The sequence below is a fragment of the Aotus nancymaae genome, unplaced genomic scaffold, assembly GCF_030222135.1.
Source record: "Aotus nancymaae isolate 86718 unplaced genomic scaffold, 86718_ANA_hifiasm-v0.15.2.pri h1tg000011l, whole genome shotgun sequence".
NCBI lineage: Eukaryota > Metazoa > Chordata > Mammalia > Primates > Aotidae > Aotus > Aotus nancymaae.
This window is the reverse complement of record NW_026988422.1, coordinates 9765481-9783450: the sequence shown is the minus strand read 5'-3', so window position 1 is coordinate 9783450 and position 17970 is coordinate 9765481. Positions and strand designations below refer to the sequence as shown.

The window sequence follows — 17970 nt, the reverse complement described above, 5'->3', positions numbered from 1 at the left end:
TTTTGGTTTTCATTGTCCCATGGAATGCATTCTTGTTCTGTTGTCTTACTTTTGTTTCTTCATTGTAATAATTGTAGTGTTTCTCATGTACTAGTATGAGGTGCATTTATTAATTTCTTCCAAGTGTTTGCACAGTGCTTAGATAGGCCTCTTTTCTGCCATCAAATCAGCTAATATCTTTAGGCTAAACCCTCTAAGTTTAAAGAGACATTAGAGGACACTCCATATTTCCTGTTACTTGGTTTTGAAATGTTCAAGGTTAATGCTGAGTCAATTCAATCATCAAAATAACCACCAGGACAAGGAGGCAGGGTGTTTGGTAAATAGCCCATTCCTAGGTGCAATAAAAAATGTCATTTTGAAAGGGACACGACTAAGATTTTCTTAGGAAAAGTCCTCTGGGAAGATTCTGCTACTGGAAAGGAGTCACGTGTGACCCCACTCCATGGCAGTCCTATGGCTGATCCCAAGGCAGCATTTACCCTCTCCTTTATATCCCCCTAGCATTTGGAAACTTGTCTATTTGTCTCCTTTAGCCCCTAGAAAAATGTGCCATAAAGCAGAACATAAGGTTAAGTACTTGTAATTGCTATAGAAGGTCAAGATAGTTCCTCTGCCCCTCACTCTCCACCCACCTGCTCGGTTTTACCATCGACTGCCTCCTACATCCAGAAATCTGTGTAGATAATATTTAATCTTTACACATCTAGTCAAGAATATAGTATCATTTTTAGGGACAAGGAAATACAATTTGGTTAACTTGCTGTGTTAAGAGTGTTCTCTCGGAACCAAATGCCAGGATAGAGTTAGATGTACAAGAGATCTATTAGAAGTAACATCTGTGAAAGATGAAGATGCAAGCAAGCAGGATGGGGCAGAGATGTAAAAGGCCAGGCTGAGGGAGGAAGAGGAGATGGGAAGAGCCTCAGACTGTAGCGCAGCTCTGGGCAAGTCTCCAGCACAAAGATTGCCCAGAAAGGACTCCCATGTTGGGCAGAAATGGCCAGACTCTAGTGACTCCACTATGCCCAGCTATTGCCTGGGGGTTGCCTGGGAAGTGTGTGGCCTCAGTGCTAATGCTGTGGCAGGTCCCAAAGGCACTGCAGTTGGAGGTTATCAGGTAACTGCACTTTTCACAGCTGAATGGCAAGTTATTTTCTTGAAGGGAAATCTAGGAAGTGCATAGCCATGACCTCAGTCACTCAGTGCCCCAAAGCTGAGATGGGATCGTAGGTCTAACATCAATGGCTTTGCCTTCCCAAGTGGGAGCAAGGTCAGTAACGTCAGCAACCACTTCTAGCTTTTTTCAGTTTTCTTCTCTGTGGCCTCCTTTACCAATTTACTCTCCTCTCAGTAAACTGATTATTGGCAATTAAACCTGTATTGATTGTAGAATTTATGTAAGCACATAATGCTATGAATCTTTGAATTTTATAAACCTGACAAGTAGAGGGATAGGCAGATAAAAACAAAGAAGGGGTTTTATTTGAACCAGACTTGTCTCAGTTCCCCAACTAGGTTCTTTCATATATATTCATCCCTGCCTCCCAATGCTTAAAATTAGTAATTATTAATATCTACTTTCATATGGTACTTTAGGGTGGTGGGGTGCATTCCAGATGATGAGAACAGCTTGGCTAAACCTAAGGAGGACAGAATAAGCAGGAGCTCTGGGGAAGCAGAGGAATGTGACCTGGTTGGAGTGGGTTCGCAGTGCTCGGGGAATGGAAGGTAAGTAGGGGGAACATGAAAGCTGCCAAAAAAGTTGATACCTGATGGAATAGGTCAAAGGGAGCCAGAAAAAAATTTCAGCAGCAGCAGTAGATCTTTCTTGATTGAATCAGCTTCTCAACCCTGAGCAAATTGAGATATTTTCTTCCTTTGAAAAGTTCAATAGCGCTAACGTGGCAATACTCCAGTTAAAGGGGCGTGAGGAAAGAGGGAGCAGGCAGAGCCCTATGTACCTGCCTGCACCCATCCTCCTTTCTCCCTGGAATACCAAAGGCTCTGTGGGGCACAGCTGAGAAACAGCATCCCACCAGACTTCCTTTCTCCAGCCCAAGGCTGGATTGTAATTCAGGCAGTAAGAATGGGCACACCAAGCTTCCCACAGTTTGTGGAATCTTCTTTGCTGTCTCTGCTGATGCCTGCATCAGAACTGTTCCATTACGCAAAGCCAAGAGTCAATTAGGAAGTTTAAAGAAATAGTTGTTTTGAATGTGGAGCAATTGTTTTTCAGTTTTGAATATGTGGCTTTTATGATAATGCAGTTCATTCCTGCTAAATATATAGCTTTTTATTTAGCTTAGCTATAGCTGTTATCATCTGGAATGCACTCCTCCACCACCTTAAAGTACAATATAGCAGTAGATAATTAATTACTCATTTTAAGTATGCAGATATAGCTTCAGGCAGATATGGCTTGGTTGAGCTGGAAAGACTGAAGACCAAACAGAGCCTAACGGCTTTAACTCCCATTTCAGCAAAGGTTGGTGGATCAGGACAAATGACTGTTAGTGCTGGCAGCTCTATTTATTAATTTCTTGGAACTTGGGTGAGTTAAACCCATTTTTAAAATCACAGCTCTGAGATGAAGTTTAATAAAGTTCCCTAACCCTTATTTCCTCATATGAGGCTATCCCAATGTAGACAGCTGGATCTTCTGAATCACCTTCCCATACATGCCTATGCATTGCAGGCAGAGGAAGACAAGAAGAATCTGAGCAGGATGCAAATTCAGATGGATACACTTCAGCTGAAAGTACAAAATTACAAGCAGCAAGTCGAGGTGGCGGTGAGTGCCTGGGGAAGTTGGAGAGGCATGGATTTCCCAGCATTGTTTTGATTAAGGGAGATCCGTGGCCCCCAGCTCAGCGAGCAGCTTGTCAGAGAGGGCCAGCTCAGCTTAGAGTCTGCCCATTCTCGTTTTTTTCCTTAAGTTAGAATTCTCACCCATGGCAATAATGTGTATGGCTTTTCCCTCCAGGAAGCCAGAGCGTTCTCCTTTACCTTTGTGGTTTCACCCAAACAGGTAAACTGCAAGAAATAAGCCATATAAAAGCAGGGTGTCTTGTAGGGAAGGCCAGTTTTTGGCAAGGTGGTCCACCCTGGGGCCTCCCTCACCCCAAAACCTTGGGTAAACATAAACATGGTTCACAGTATTTGTTCTTGATGATCCTGGATATGGTTGTGGACAAAACTCATAAATTGAAATGTACTTGCCATTCCTGGATCAGTATCCATAACTACAGGGAATTGATAAGTGCCATATATATTAATCTATCCCTAGTATTAACTCTTGAGGCATTTTAATTATTTCAGTGATTTGGCCTAAAACATTACTTGTTCTAGCCCAAGGTCTAATAATTACCTGTTGACCCATATAATTTTAAAGGCAAGCCCTCTCTACTCAGAGGTAGAATAGGATGTTAAACTGATGACAAACAAACAACTGTGGTTATTCCAGCACATTTTCCTTCTGTGAGAGCTCTGCTGTATCCAGTTGATGAAAAGTGCCAACTAGGTTCTGAATTTCCAGGGAACAAAAGTTATAGCAGATATAAGATCCATTTTTTTTTTTTATAAAGTCTGAATCCCAATATATCATACCAAAAAAAGATATCTCATTCCATACTGAGAAGTTTAGATTCTTTTCACATTATTCAACTTTCTCATGTCAGAGCAGAAAAAAAAACTGACTAGATAGGCATGGAGATGTCTTTATTATTTTTATAGGAAGCACAAGCCAATCAATACCTATCCAAGTACAAGAAGCAGCAACATGAGTTGAATGAAGTGAAGGAAAGGGCAGAGGTGGCAGAATCTCAAGTCAATAAACTCAAGATTAAAGCAAGAGAGTTTGGAAAAAAGGTATGGCGGGTGTTCAACTCTATTCTAAGTTTTAAATCATGTTTGTTTAGGGCTGATGTCATTGCATGGATGAGAATTTTCTTTTTCTTGCAAATATTTATATATATATAACTTTAGATTCTGGGGTACATGTGCAGATCATGCAGAATTGTCACATAGGTACATACATGGCAATGTGGTTTGCTGCCTCCATCCCCATGTCACCTATATCTGGCATTTCTCCCATGTTATACCTCCCCAACCTCCCCACCCCATACTGTCCCTCCCCTATTCTCCCCCAACAGACCCCAGTGTGTGATGCTCCCCTCCCTGTGTTCTCATTGTTCAACACCCACCTATAAATGAGAACATGTGGTGTTTGATATTCTGTTCTTATGTCAGTTTGCTGAGAATGATGGTTTCCAGATTCATCCATGTCCCTATGAAGGACACGAACTCATCGTTTTTTATGGCTGCATAGTATTCCATGGTGTATATGTGCCACATTTTTACTGTCCAGTCTATCATTGATGGGCATTTGGGTTGATTCCAGGTCTTTGCTATTGTAAACAATGCCACAATGAACATACATGTGCATGTGACTTTAAAATAGAACGATTTATAATCCTTTGGATATATACACAGTAATGGGATTGCTGGGTCAAATGGAATTTCAATTTCTAGATCCTTGAGGAATTGCCACACTGTCTTCCACAATGGTTGAACTAATTTACACTCCCACCAACAGCGTAAAAGTGTTCCTGTTTCTCCACATCTCCAGCCTCTGTTGTCTCCAGATTTTTTAATGATTGCCATTCTAACTGGTGTGAGGTGGTATCTCAATGTGGTTTTGATTTGGATTTCTCTAATGACCAGTGATGATGAGCATTTTTTCATATGTTTTTTGGCCGCATATGTCTTTTGAAAAGTATCTGTTCATGTCCTTCACCCACTTTTGAATGGGTGTGTTTGTAAATCTGTTTTAGTTCTTTGTAGATTCTGGTTATTAGCCCTTTGTCAGATGGGTAGATTGGTTCACTCTAATGATTGTTTCTTTTGCTGTGCAGAAGCTGTGGAGTTTAATTAGGTCCCATTTGTCTATTTTGGCTTTTGTTGCCAATGCTTTTGGTGTTTTGGTCATGAAGTCCTTGCCTATGCCTATGTCCTGAATGGTCTTGCCTAGGTTTTCTTCTAGGGTTTTTATGGTGTTAGGTCTTATGTTTAAGTCTTTAATCCATTTGGAGTTAATTTTAGTGTAAGGTATCAGGAAGGGGTCCAATTTCTGTTTTCTGCACATTGTAGCCAGTTATCCGAACACTATTTATTAAACAGGGAATCCTTTCCCTGCTGCTTGTTTTTGTCAGGTTTGTCAAAGATCAGATGGTTGTAGATGTGTGGCATTGCCTCCGAGGCCTCTGTTCTGTTCCATTGGTCTATATCTCTGTTTTGGTGCCAGTACCAAGCTGTTTTGATTACTGTAGTCTTGTAGTATAGTTTGAAGTCAGGTAGCATGATGCCTCCAGCTTTGTTCTTTTTGCTTAGGATTGACTTGGCTATGCGGGCTCTCTTTTGGTTCCATATGAAGTTTAAGGTGGTTTTTTCCAGTTCTGTGAAGAGGGTCATAGGTAGCTTGTTGGGGATAGTGTTGAACCTTTAAATTACTTTGGGCAGTATGGCCATTTTCACAATTTTGATTCTTCCTAACCATGAACATAGAATGTTCTTCCATCTGTTTGTGTCCTCTGTTATTTCCTTGAGCAGTGGTTCATAGTTCTCATTGAAAAAGTCCTTTGTTAGTTGTGTTCCTAGGTATTTTATTCTCTTTGTAGTAATTGTGAATGGGATTTCTTTTTCCCATTCACAGTGGGATTTCATTTGGTTCTTGATTTGGTTCTCTTTTAGTCTGTTATTAGGAATGCTTGTGATTTTTGCACATCAATTTTGTATCCTGAGACTTTGCTGAAGTTGCTTATCAGTTTCAGGAGATTTTGGGCTGAGATGATGGGGTCTTCTAGATATACAATCATGTCGTCTGCAAATAGAGACAATTTGACTTCCTCTTCTCCTAATTGAATACCCTTTATTTCTTTTTCTTGCCTGATTGTTCTGGCTAGAACTTCCCATACTATATTGAATAGGAGTGGTAAGAGAGGGCATCCTTGTCTAGTGCCAGATTTCAAAGGGAATGCTTCCAGTTTTTGCCCTTTCAGTGTGATATTGGCTGTGGGTTTGTCATAAATAGCTTTTATTATTTTGGGATGCATTCTGTCAATACCTAGTTTATTGAGGGTTTTTAGCATAAAGGCTGTTGAATTTTGTCAAAGGTCTCTGCATCTATTGAGATGATCATGTGATTTTTGTCTTTGGTTCTGTTTATTTGGTGGATTACGTTTATAGACTTGTGTATGTTGAACCAGCCTTGCATCCCCGGGATGAAGTCTACTGGATCATCATGGGTAAGCTTTTTGATGTGCTGTTGCAATCAGTTTGCCAGTATTTTATTGAATATTTTTGAGTTGATGTTCATCATGGATATTGGCCTGAAGTTTTCTTTTCTTGTTGAGTCTCTGCTAAATTTTGGTATCAGGATGATGTTGATCTCATAAAATGATCTGCAAAGGATTCCCTCTTTTTGGATTGTTTGGAATAGTTTCAGAAAGAGTGGTACCAGTTCCTCTTTGTATGTCTGGTAGAATTTGGCTGTGAACCCATCTGGACCTGGGCTTTTTTTAGTTGGTAGGCTATTAATTGTTGCCTCAACTTCAGCCCTTGTTATTGGTCTATTCAGGGTTTTGACTTCTTTTTAGTTTAGGCTTGGGAGGATGCAAATGTCCAGGAATTTATCCATTTCTTCCAGTTTACTGGTTTATGTGCATGGAGTTGTTTGTAGTAATCTCAGATGGTAGTTTTGTATTTCTGTGAGATCAGTGGTGATATCCCCTTTATAGTTTTTTATGGCATCTATTTGATTATTCTCTTTTCTTATTTATTAATCTGGCTGGTGGTCTGTCTATTTTGTTGATCTTTTCGAAAAACCAGCTCCCAGACTTACTGATTTTTTGAAGGGATTTTTGTGTCTCTATCTCCTTCAGTTCTGCTCTGATCTTAGTTATTTCTTGTCTTCTGCTAGGTTTTGGTGAGTTTTTTTGATCTTGCTCCTCTAGCTGTTTCCATTTTGATGATAGGGTGTTGATTTTAGATCTTTTCTTCTCATGTGGGCATTTATTGCTATAAATTTTCCTCTAAACACTGCTTTAAATGTGTCCCAGAAATTCTGGTATGTTGTGTCTTCTTCGTTCTCGTTGGTTTCAAAGAACATCTTTATTTCTGCCTTCATTTCATTGTTTATCCAGTCAACATTAAAGAGCCAGTTGTTCCATTTCCATGAAGCTGTGCAGTTCTGAGTTAGTTTCTGAATTCTGATTTCTAACTTGATTGCACTGTGGTCTGAGAGACTGTTTGTTATGATTTCTGTTCTTTTATATTTGCTGAGGAGTGATTTACTTCCAATTATGTGGTCAGTTTTAGAGTAGGTGTGATGTGGTGCTGAGAAGAATGTATATTCTGTGGATTTGGGGTGGAGAGTTCTGTAAATATCTGTTCTGTTTGCTTGGTCCAGGTCTGAGTTCAAGTCCTAGATGTCCTGGTTAATTTTCTGCCTTGTCGATCTAATATTGACAGTGGAGTGTTAAAGTCTCCCACTATTATTGTGTGGGAGTCTAATTCTCTTTGTAGGTCATTAAGAACTTGCTTTATGTATCTGGGTGCTCCTGTATTGGGTGCATATATATTTAGGATCATTAGCGCTTCTCATTGCATTGATCTTTTACCATTATGTAATGTCCTTCTTTGTCTCTTTTGATCTTTGTTGGTTTAAAGTCTATTTTATCAGAGATGAGAACTGCAACTCCTGCTTGTTTTTGCTCTCCATTTTCTTGGTAAATCTTCCTCCATCCCTTTATTTTGAGCCTTTGTGTATCCTTGAATGTGAGATGGGTTTCCTGGATACAGCACACTGATGAGTTTTGGCTTTTTATCCAATTTGCCAGTCTGTGTCTTTTGATTGGGGCATTTAGCCCACTTACATTTAGGGTTAATATCATTATGTGTGAATCTGATCCTGCCATTTTGATGCTAGCTGGTTGTTTTGCCTGTTAGTTGATACAGTTTCTTCACTGTGTCAATGCTCTTTACCATTTAGTAGGTTTTTGGAGTGGCTGGTACTGGTTGTTCCTTTCTATGTTTAGTGCTTCTTTCAGGAGCTCTTGTAAAGCATGCCTGGTGGTGATGAAATCTCTGAGTAATTGCTTGTTGGTAAAGAATTTTATTTCTCCTTTGCTTAGGGAACTTAGTTTCACTGGATATGAAATTCTAGGTTGAAAGTTCTTTTCTTTAAGGATGTTGAATATTGGCCCCCACTGTCTTCTGGCTTGTAGGGTTTCTGCTGAGAGATCTGCTGTGAGTCTGATGGGCTTCCCTTTGTGGGTAACCTGACCTTTCTCTCTCACTGCCTTTAGCATTTTCTCCTTCATTTCAACCCTGGTGAATCTGACGATTATGTGCCTTGGGGTTGCTCTCCTTGAGGAATATTTTTGTGGTGTTCTCTGTATTTCCTGGACTTGAATATTGGCCTGCCTTGCTAGGTTGGGGAAATTCTCCTGGATGATATCCTGAAGCATGTTTTCCAGCTTGAATTCATTCTGTCCGTCACATTCAGGTACACCTGTCAAACGTAGGTGTACCTGAATGTGATGGAGAGAATTGCCTTCTCATTTTATTTCATTGAGTTGATCTTCAATCTGTGATATCCTTTCTTCTGCTTGGTCGATTCGGCTATTGAAACTTGCATATGCTTTGCGAAGTTCTCTTGTGTTTTTCAGCACCATCAAGTCATTTATATTCTTCTCTAAGCTGTTTATTCTTGTTAGCATTTCTTCAAACCTTTCTTCAAGTTTCTTAGTTTCTTTGCATTGGGTTAGAACACGTTCTTTTAGTTCAGAGAAGTTTGTTATTACCCACCTTCTGAAGCCTGTTTCTGTCAATTCATCAGACTCATTCTCCATCCAGCCTTGTTCCCTTCCTGGTGAGGAGTTGTGTTCCCTTGGAGGAAGAAAGGTGTTCTGGTTTTTGGTGTTTTCAACCTTTTTGCTCTGCTTTCTTCCCATCTTTGTGGATTTATCTACCTGTGGTCTTTGTAGTTGGTGACTTTCAGATGGGGTCTCTGAGTGGACATCCTTTTTATTGATGTTGAAGTTATTTCTTTCGTTTCTTAGTTTTGCTTCTGTCAGGCCCCTCTGCTGTAGGCCTGCTGGAGGTCCACTCCAGACCCTGCTTGCCTGGGGATCACCCGTAGGGGCTGCAGAACAGTAAGGGTTACTGCCAGTTTATCTTCTGTTATCTTCATCCCAGAAGGGTACCTGCCAGATGTCAGTCTGAGCTCTCCTTTATGAGGTGTCTCTTTGGATGTACAGGGGTCAGGGAGCTGCTAGAGGAGACAGTCTGTTGCTTATTGGAGTTCAAGTGCTGAGCTGGGAGCTCCATTGTTCTCTTCAGAGCTTCTGGGCAGGTACATTTAAGTCTGCTGCAGTGGAACTCATAAATGCCTTTTTCCCCAGGTGCTCTATCCTGGGAAGGTGGGGCTTTATTTATAAGTTCCTGACATGCTGCTGCCTTTTTTCAGAGATGCCCTGCCCAGCAAGCTGGTAGTCTAGCCACAGTCTGCCAGCAGATGCATTACTGAGTTGCTGTGGGCTCTGCCCAGCTGTTATGTGAACTTCCTGTTAGAACTGCCTCAGTAATGGTGGTCTGCCTCGGTAAAGGCAGACTGCCTCGGTAGTGGCGGACTGCCTCAGTAATGGCTGATGTCCTTCCCCCCACCAAGCTGGACTGTCCCAGGTCCAGCTGCGCTTGCTGCGAAACTCTCAATCCAGAGCGTTTCAGATTGCTGGTCTTTGTTGGGGGTGGGACCCGCCGAACCAGATCACCTGGCTCCCTGTTTCAGCCACCTTTTTTTCCGTTGAATGGGCATCTCTGTATCCCAGGCGTTCCAGGACCCTGTTGAAACAGCTGCCCGGATTGGTGCAAGTTTTGTGCAGAAACCGGCAGCACCAGCTGAAACAGCTGTGCTGGAAACTCGTGGTGCTTTTCAGCCTGGCATCTCCTGGTCTGTGGGCAGTAAAAACTTGTCAGGAAATGCAGTGATCACTCACCCTCTGCATTCTTCTCGCTGGGAACTGCACTCCAGAGCTGTTCCTATTTGTCCATCTTGGATCTCCTCCCTGTCTTTAAAAGCTTTTAAAAGATAAGAACAAAGTGTTCCAATAAAACCTTTTCGTGTTTACTAAATTATACTTGTCCAGGTAGATGAAATGCTAAGCACTTGAGTGGCATACACATTGTATTTATACTTTTCAAATGTTTACTTCCATTTTAACTTGCAGGGTCTGACATTTAGGGTCCGGATTCATTTGTGTAGTCAGGAGTCCATGGAACAAAGATAATTTTAAAAAGCAGATGGATTGGTTCAAAATTCAGAGTGAACTCTTTCCATAGTAGACACATACATGACTTTGTTCCATATCAATATGGAGTCCATGAGGGAAGATGTTTAAAATTGAGGGATTGAAGGAAAACAAATGCAAGAGTCTTGCTTTGTAGTTCTCTGCTTTATATTCCTGATTCTGCCTGAAAACACAGAAAAAAAGGATCTTTCTGTGTCTCCTTGGTCCATGAAACAGCTCTTCTAATCTAATGGTAGAGGCCATTGCCCTGATTTTACTGGTAGAGTGATGAAGAATGATGTACTGAATGTTTGGTAGGGTCAGGTATTTTCAGCTTCCATATCAAAATTTTCTCAGGAATACAGAGTTTTTAAATGAGGTCGGGCTTTAGGGGAAAGGAATCAAAGGAGATTGGATAATGTGATACTAGCTAATAGATTGCCTGAAGTCACTGAGCATAGCTTCTGGCATACATAGGCACCATCACTTCATTTATTTTTTTTAAATGTGGTATATCGCTAGCCCTCTTTCTCTGTGTTTTTGGGCAGAATCAGGAATATAAAGCAGAGAACTGCAAAGCAAGACTCTTGCATTTGTTTTCCTTCAGTGTCTCAATCTTAAATATCTTCCCTCTTGGACTCCATATTGAGATGGTACAAATCTGTCTATTACAAAAAGAGTTCACTCCAAATTTTGAGTCCATCCATCTATGCTTTTTAAAATCATCTTTGTTCCATGGACTCCTGATTATTTATATACAAATGAATCCAGGCAGTAACTGAATTACTAGTAAACCTGCCAGGTAAGTTGATAGGGTTGCCAATAATATGAATAAATACTACCTTAAGGGAGGTCAAAGGCATCTCTTTTGAAGGAGGGCCTAAGAGTTGGTTATATTGAATATTTTTAGATCTAAATATAAGAAATATGAATTATTGAGAGACTCCAGAAATTTTTTACTGATGCCTGAATAGCTGCTTCAAGGATAAGTCCTATGCGAGAGGGCCAATTAAGTGGGTTGAACTCTGGCCTCAATTTGAGAAGCATTATGGCACCGGATTTAGGGTCTTCTATGCAGAGCCCACCAGCAACCTCATATAAGTTGTTTAGGGAGGTGCTTCCCATGTGCTGCAATTGCATTCAGTTGCAGGCGGTCAAAGGGCCTCCAAAACAGATGCCATCCCTTCGGCTTTGTCACAGTTATTTTCAACAAAGAACACAGTGAGTGAAGCAGAAACTGCTTTTGAGAGGCCAGAGAGGAATAGGAAAACCTTCCTTGGCAGCACAATGACTAATTGTTTCCCCTTCACAGAAGAAAGGCCAAAAAATCCCTCAACTGTCATAAGCACAAGGAAAAGGTTTTCTGACAGAATTGTGTGTCAGGGCTGGGGAGCAAATTGGTGATGTGGCTGCAGAATCTTTCTCCTCATGGGGTTGGCTAAAGGGGGTGCTGCCTTCCCTGGCAAGGCAAGGCAAGGCAGGCAGAAAATTGAGAGTGACCAAGCATACCCTTGGGGTGAATTACTGGTGTCTGCTTTCTATAATGCAGATAATTGCCTCAATTCCCTGCCTCCCTTTGAAGTTAATGAAGAGTTGGCTAAGGCCTGCTTACCTCTGGAAAGGACTCAGCTTGGTTCTGGGCATGTGTTCCACTGGTGAAAATCACAGGAAATTCACAGAACACACTGACATTCTGTTTTTCAGGTTCAAAAAGAATAAGCATCCCCTGCTTTGAAAGGACAACAGCTGGAGAAGTACAAGAAAGGTGATGTTTCATGGCCAAAAACTTAGATTGCATTGGAAACATTTTTAAAAACATGTTTAAATTGTTTTTCACACCATATAAACAAAGCAATTAGAAAAATAATTTAAGGGAATATCATTGCTTCCACAGTTAATGGGGATTTTTTGATCCTCAAATGCAAGTAAACTACCTTCTAATGTTTCACATGACAGATTAAATAAATGAAAGAACAATTTTCAATTCTGATGTTTAAAAAAATGAATTAATACTTGATCCTTTGTCCATATTTCCACTTAATGGGTAGGACTCATAGAAGATATCCTTAGACCAATCACATCCATGGGGACTAGGGCATGTTGGTGAGTGGTTTTTACTGAAGTTAGGCCACTTTGGCTTGATTCACCCCTAAACTTTTATGGTTTATATATTGTGAGCTGGCAGTAGTGAAATAGAAGTTATAACATCTCCTCAGCATTGTGATATACATATAACCGTAGTTAGGCAATTTGAACATGTAGGCAAAATTCTCCTAATCAACACACATGTAGGCTATATGCTGGTACACACTTTAAACATGGAGATAACCTCACACAAGACATTCAGTGACAGGTGATATACCGGATTTGTGCAGTGCCAATTTAGCTAAGTTGGAAGAACATGTCCCGGAATTCCTCTCATGGTTCTGGATTGGCATGGGTCATAAAGAAATTTGCACTGATTTGACAGGCAAAATCAGCATCTATTTTATGCCCATAAGGTATATGTACAGACCCAAGTATTGTGACAGCTTGAAAATACGGCTCCAGGCCAAAAAGGGGAGCTACCAGAGACAGCTCCCTGGACCCAGAGCTCTTCTAACTCCTGCCAGCCTCCTCCTTCAGCTTTGCAGAGTCCTGGCCAGGTGTGTGTGCAGCTCCATGGCAACCAGCAGCAGCTTTTCCAGAGATCACCCACAGCATTGCAGTAGAGGCCGAGACACAGACATGGGTCCTGTTTGTTCCTATGGACTTCCCTTCATCCTCGCTGCTTGCACAGCCGACCAACAGTGACTTCAGGCCCCAACCAGATGCAGAGGGAACAGCCTGGTATAGACTTCTCCACCAGCACCTACAATTGTGTAAGGTTGAAGCTCTATAATAAATCTTTATTCTGTCATTCTCTGGTTCTGCCTCCCTGATCCAAACCTGACTTATATGGGTAGCTTGAAGATTAATTCAGGGACTGAGTGGTATCAGAAGATCCAGGTTCATTCTTTTCTGAATCTCTTCTTGCTGTAAGAAGACTTCAGCAGTTCTGAGCATTTTCTCCTCATACAATATCCTGTCTCTTCTTAAAATGGAGAAACACATTCTCAGAAACAGACCTCTGGAATACTTTTCCTCATGTCCTACTGAGATTTCTTTACCTGCTTATGCTGAACCAGTCTAGTGGCAAGAGGACTGCAATTGCCAGGGTTGACTCAGACAGATCAAAAGTGGATCCTCTTGAAAAATCAGGGTACCATTTAGAGTAAGGTGAACCAAATTTGAGTTTTGCGGTTGGTGGAGAGGGATGCACAGCCACAGAGTGAAAACTAGCAGGGATGTGTGTCAGGCTGTATGCAAAGCAGTTGCTCCTTCTTACCATCAGTCTCAACCTGATGAGAAAACACAAAATGTCTAACAAACATGGAACTTTACTAGGTTTTTTTTTCCCCTGGAATAGTAATTTTTTAAAACTTCATTAAAATACAAGTTTGGAATTACCCTTTAATAAGCCAATATTTATATTCAGGAAACATCTCTATATCCCAAACCTTTTCTTAGAAATTTGCTGTTGTCATATTACCAATCCTGAAGTCAGGATGCTATTGTTTCTCCACATCCCAGGCACATACTCAATAAAGTCAAACTTCACACTGGGGATGCATCCTGTTTTATTCTTAAGTATCATAGTCTCTCACTTGGACACAGTTTTTAAAAAGGAACCAAGGTTAAGGGAAGCAGAGATGGTAGACAAATATTATTTCATTGGAGTTTCTCCTCACAATAGAATTTTTTGTTTTTACCATATCTAACTTTTTAAAAAAATTTTACTTTAAGTTCTGGGATACATGTGCAGAATGTGTAGGTTTGTTACATAGGCATACATGTGCCATGGTGGTTTGCTGTACCTTTTGACCCATCCTCTGGGTTCTCTCCCCTGTTCCCCCACCCCCGAACAGGCCCCAATGTGTGATGTTCTCTTCCCTTTGTTCATGTATCCTCATTGTTCAGCTCCCACTTATGAGTGAGAACATGTGGTTTAGTTTTCTGTTCCTGTGTTCGTTTGCTGAGAATGATGTCTTCCAGCTTCATCCATGTCCCTGCAAGGACATGATCTCATTTGTTTTTATGGCTGCATTGTATTCCATGGTATATATGTACCACATTTGTTTTATCCAGTCTGCCACTGATGGGCATTTGGGTTGGTTCCGAGTCTTCACGATTGTAAGTAGTGCTGCAGTAAACATGCATGTGCATGTGTCTTTATAGTAGAATGATTTATAATCCTTTGGGTATATACCCAGTAATGGCATTGCTGGGTCAAATGGTATTTCTGGTTCTAGATTCTTGAGGAATCGCCACACTGTCTTCCACAATGGTTGAACTAATTTACATTCCCACCAACGTGTAAAAGCATTCCTAGTTCTTCACAGCCTCGCCAGCAGCTATTGTTTTTTGACTTTTTAATAATCATCATTCTGACTGGAATTCTTAATAGTTTGCTATTTGTGGTAACCCATCACAACACTGTAGCAAAAACAGAGTTAACTACGTACAAGGTATAGGACTGTGAAACCGAGATCAGATGATAAAGAAAATTGGACCAGGACCAGGTGGCAGTTACATCACAATTCAGAATTTGCTTTCTCTTATAGAGTCAAAACTTTGATCAATTAAGTCATACAAAAGCCTGGTTATAGTGACAAGTTCACAAGCATGAACATTAGACTGTTTCTTTTATGTAAATTGATGACTAAAATTAAGGGAAACAGATCAAGTTAGCTGAGCTTTCCCTTCTCCTCTTGCTTAAAAATTTATATGAAAATCTGAATTTATTAGAAGGTTGGTTAGCAAGATGCCAATTGAGCTAGAAGAGTTCACATTATCTTCATAGCTAGTCACTCAACTATACAAGCCTGGTGTGGTCAGGTGTAACCAACTTCAGAGATGTCAATTCTTGTGTTACAGGGCCCTTTTCCCTAGCAATCTTAAAGATACAGACAGTTTTACTCTTTGGCATCCCTAAGACTCATCCTAAATCTAACTGGTTACCCTGATATAACCATTCATATCAAATTAGACTAAAATACCTTGTCAAATCAATCATCTTAGTTTCCAGCCTCTAGAAAACTTTTTAACCTTTCCACTAAAGTGACTTCTGCTCTTACCTGCTCTCTCACTCATTATCAGTTGATCAGATTGGGAATCAGTCTAGTGATGCATTTCTTCCAGATTCTTAGTGGAGAGCTCACTGTAACCTCCTGGGCTGACTGCAACGAGAATGTAAATGAATAAGACAGCTCTTTTCGAAGTTATATTGGAATCCTTAATATCCAGGCATTTATACTCAATGCAGGTAGTGGGTCAGTGAATGATCCTTATGTCTTGAAAAGTAAATCTGATACTAGAAAACGGTTACGAGTCTTTGCAGTGATAAAATTCTCCAGTCTGACAGGCCATTGCCTGGAATTGCAGTGAGAAAGGGGAGATGAAGTCACTGGATATTGAGGATGCTCGTCATGAGTTGTCATGGTCTTGTCCTGTCTCATTTCCTGTACTGGCTGGACATCCTGAAAGAGGCTAGAACCAAGAAAAATAGACTCTAAGCATCGTTGCTCAAGTCAGAATAAGCATTTATACCTTAAATATTTAACAATAGTAGTGTTTCGGGGTGGGAGGCAAGAAGCTTTAGGCTACTGCTTGCATCTGTAATTAAAGATCCATGAGACCATAAAATAAATCTGTGTCTTACCATTTAATTTCAATCTCCTTACTAGCTGTCTCAGGGTTTTTAACAGTGGGAAAAACAACTTTACCATACTCCTGGCCCTTATTTATATTCCGATTAATGGAACACGTAAAAAATAAAAGGAATGCAGTAAAAAGGAATTATACAATCAAACTGTAATTCACAAGTGAATTATAGTTGTGTTTCTTTTCACTTGTATACAATGCCATGTTTCATGCCTCTATCAGAAGAATAAGTACACTGGCTCACCCTCATGTGCAAAATGCCATTGGAGATCTCCACAAATAACAATAGGAGACAAGAACAACCACGTGTTTAAGCAAGTAGAGCCTATTTAATTATAGACATTGGGAAAAGCCTAATTATATTTTTCTTGCTATATTATCCTGCAACCCCTCCTGTTGTTTTTTTCTGTATAAAAGTCTTGCGTGATAATATGTGAATCAGTCAGAACTTTGATTACCCTTTTAAAGAAGCATTTTCACACTATAAATGGTTTGATAAAGGAAATAATGCCTTACCATGCTCTCATTTTCATTACCAGATGCATTGGTAGCCCTCTCATCAGCACAGACAGGATCTCTTTCTACAGGAAAAAATTAAAATAACTTAAAATAATTTCTTTGCAAACACCAAAATTCTCCATTAGTCTTATCTCAATATACTTATGTTATTAGAATCATCTTAGTTACTCTACCTTCATGTCTTTAACAAGCAACATGAAAAATGCATTCAGTGTAAAAACACATCATTAGAAGCATGTGTATGGTTGATCCAAGTGCTCCATAGCAGGGGAATAAAGCCAGTTCAGTCAGCCCCGCAGTTCCTGGCTCCTTGTGATCCTTGGCCTGGTTCCTACCAACTGCTAACAATGAAAATGTATAGCCAAAGAGCGGAGGAGAGTGGTGGTTAAGGAAGAAGGGATATGTCATTTCTCAAAGAAGGCCTCCTTTTGGACCTTCCTAAAATATGACCCTTTAATACATATCCTAGACAAAGTATATTTTAAAACAGTAATAGAAAAGGGAATTTAAAAATAAAACATAAACTACAGTCATGAAACTACAACCAGGGAGATGGAGCTAGCAAAGGTTTTGTGGCTTTTCATGTAACTGCTTCAAATATATTTTCAGACCGTTTCACTGCAGAAGTATGGAATCTATTTTTTTAAAGTGGCCAATACTGTGACAGAGTTTTTACCCATATCTTTTGACTGCTCCTCAGAACCAGAATTCTTCTCTCAGCCATGGAGGCTGACCTCATTGAACTCCATCGGCAAGGTGTCTGCTCCTCCTGGCTTCTAGTTGGGCTGGAGATCAGAGACGGAAGAGTGAAATTAGGTATTCACTCTCCAAGCTTTTTTCCACATAAGTTCACCTTGATCTGGCTGTGTCCTTCAGTTGAAAGTCACTCTGATTTTTTGAAAGGTTTTTTCATGCTTCTATCTCCTTCAGTTCTGCTCTGATCTTAGTTATTTTTTGTCTTCTGCTAGCTTTTGAATTTGTTTCCTCTTGCTTCTCTAGTTCTAATTGTGATGTTAGAGTGTTGATTTTAGATCTTTCCTGCTTTCTGATGTGGGGATTTAGTGCTATAAATTTCCCCCATAACACTGCTTTAGCTGTGTCCCAGAGATTCTGGTACATTGTGTCTTTGTTCTCATCAGTTTCAAAGAACTTATTTATTTCTGCCTTGATTTCATTATTTACTGAGTTAGCCACTCAGTAGCAGGTTGTTCAGTTTCCTTGTAGTTGTATGGTTTTGAGTGAGTTTCTTAATCCTGAGTTCTCATTTGATGGCACTGTGGTCTGAGAGACAGTTTGTTATGATTTCTATTCTTTTGCATTTTCTGAGGAGTGTTTTACTTCCAATTATGTGGTCAATTTT

General features: G+C 40.3%; 2 protein-coding genes across 7 annotated transcripts in view; one reads left to right on the top strand and one right to left on the bottom strand.

Annotated features, from left to right (window-relative positions):
- MYH15 (myosin heavy chain 15) overlaps nt 1-14317 on the top strand; it is a 181916-nt gene extending 167599 nt beyond the window's left edge. The window contains exons 40-42 of the mRNA XM_064374588.1: nt 2699-2794; nt 3736-3870; nt 12054-14317. Of these exons, the coding sequence (XP_064230658.1) occupies nt 2699-2794; nt 3736-3870; nt 12054-12068 (246 nt within the window). The 3' untranslated portion in view covers nt 12069-14317. The remainder of the gene's footprint in view (nt 1-2698; nt 2795-3735; nt 3871-12053) is intronic.
- HHLA2 (HHLA2 member of B7 family) overlaps nt 1-17970 on the bottom strand; it is a 122677-nt gene that overhangs the window by 22837 nt on the left and 81870 nt on the right. For 2 of the 6 annotated variants that reach the window (XM_064374582.1, XM_064374583.1), the window contains exons 7-8: nt 16608-16672; nt 13992-15607 (exon numbers count right to left, since the gene is read on the bottom strand). In XM_064374582.1, the coding sequence (XP_064230652.1) occupies nt 15524-15607; nt 16608-16672 (149 nt within the window). In that variant the 3' untranslated portion in view covers nt 13992-15523. Of the gene's footprint in view, nt 1-11089; nt 13730-13991; nt 15918-16607; nt 16673-17970 lie in introns of those variants that run through there. The other 4 variants (XM_064374584.1, XM_064374585.1, XM_064374586.1 and 1 more) reach the window with 4 other exon arrangements.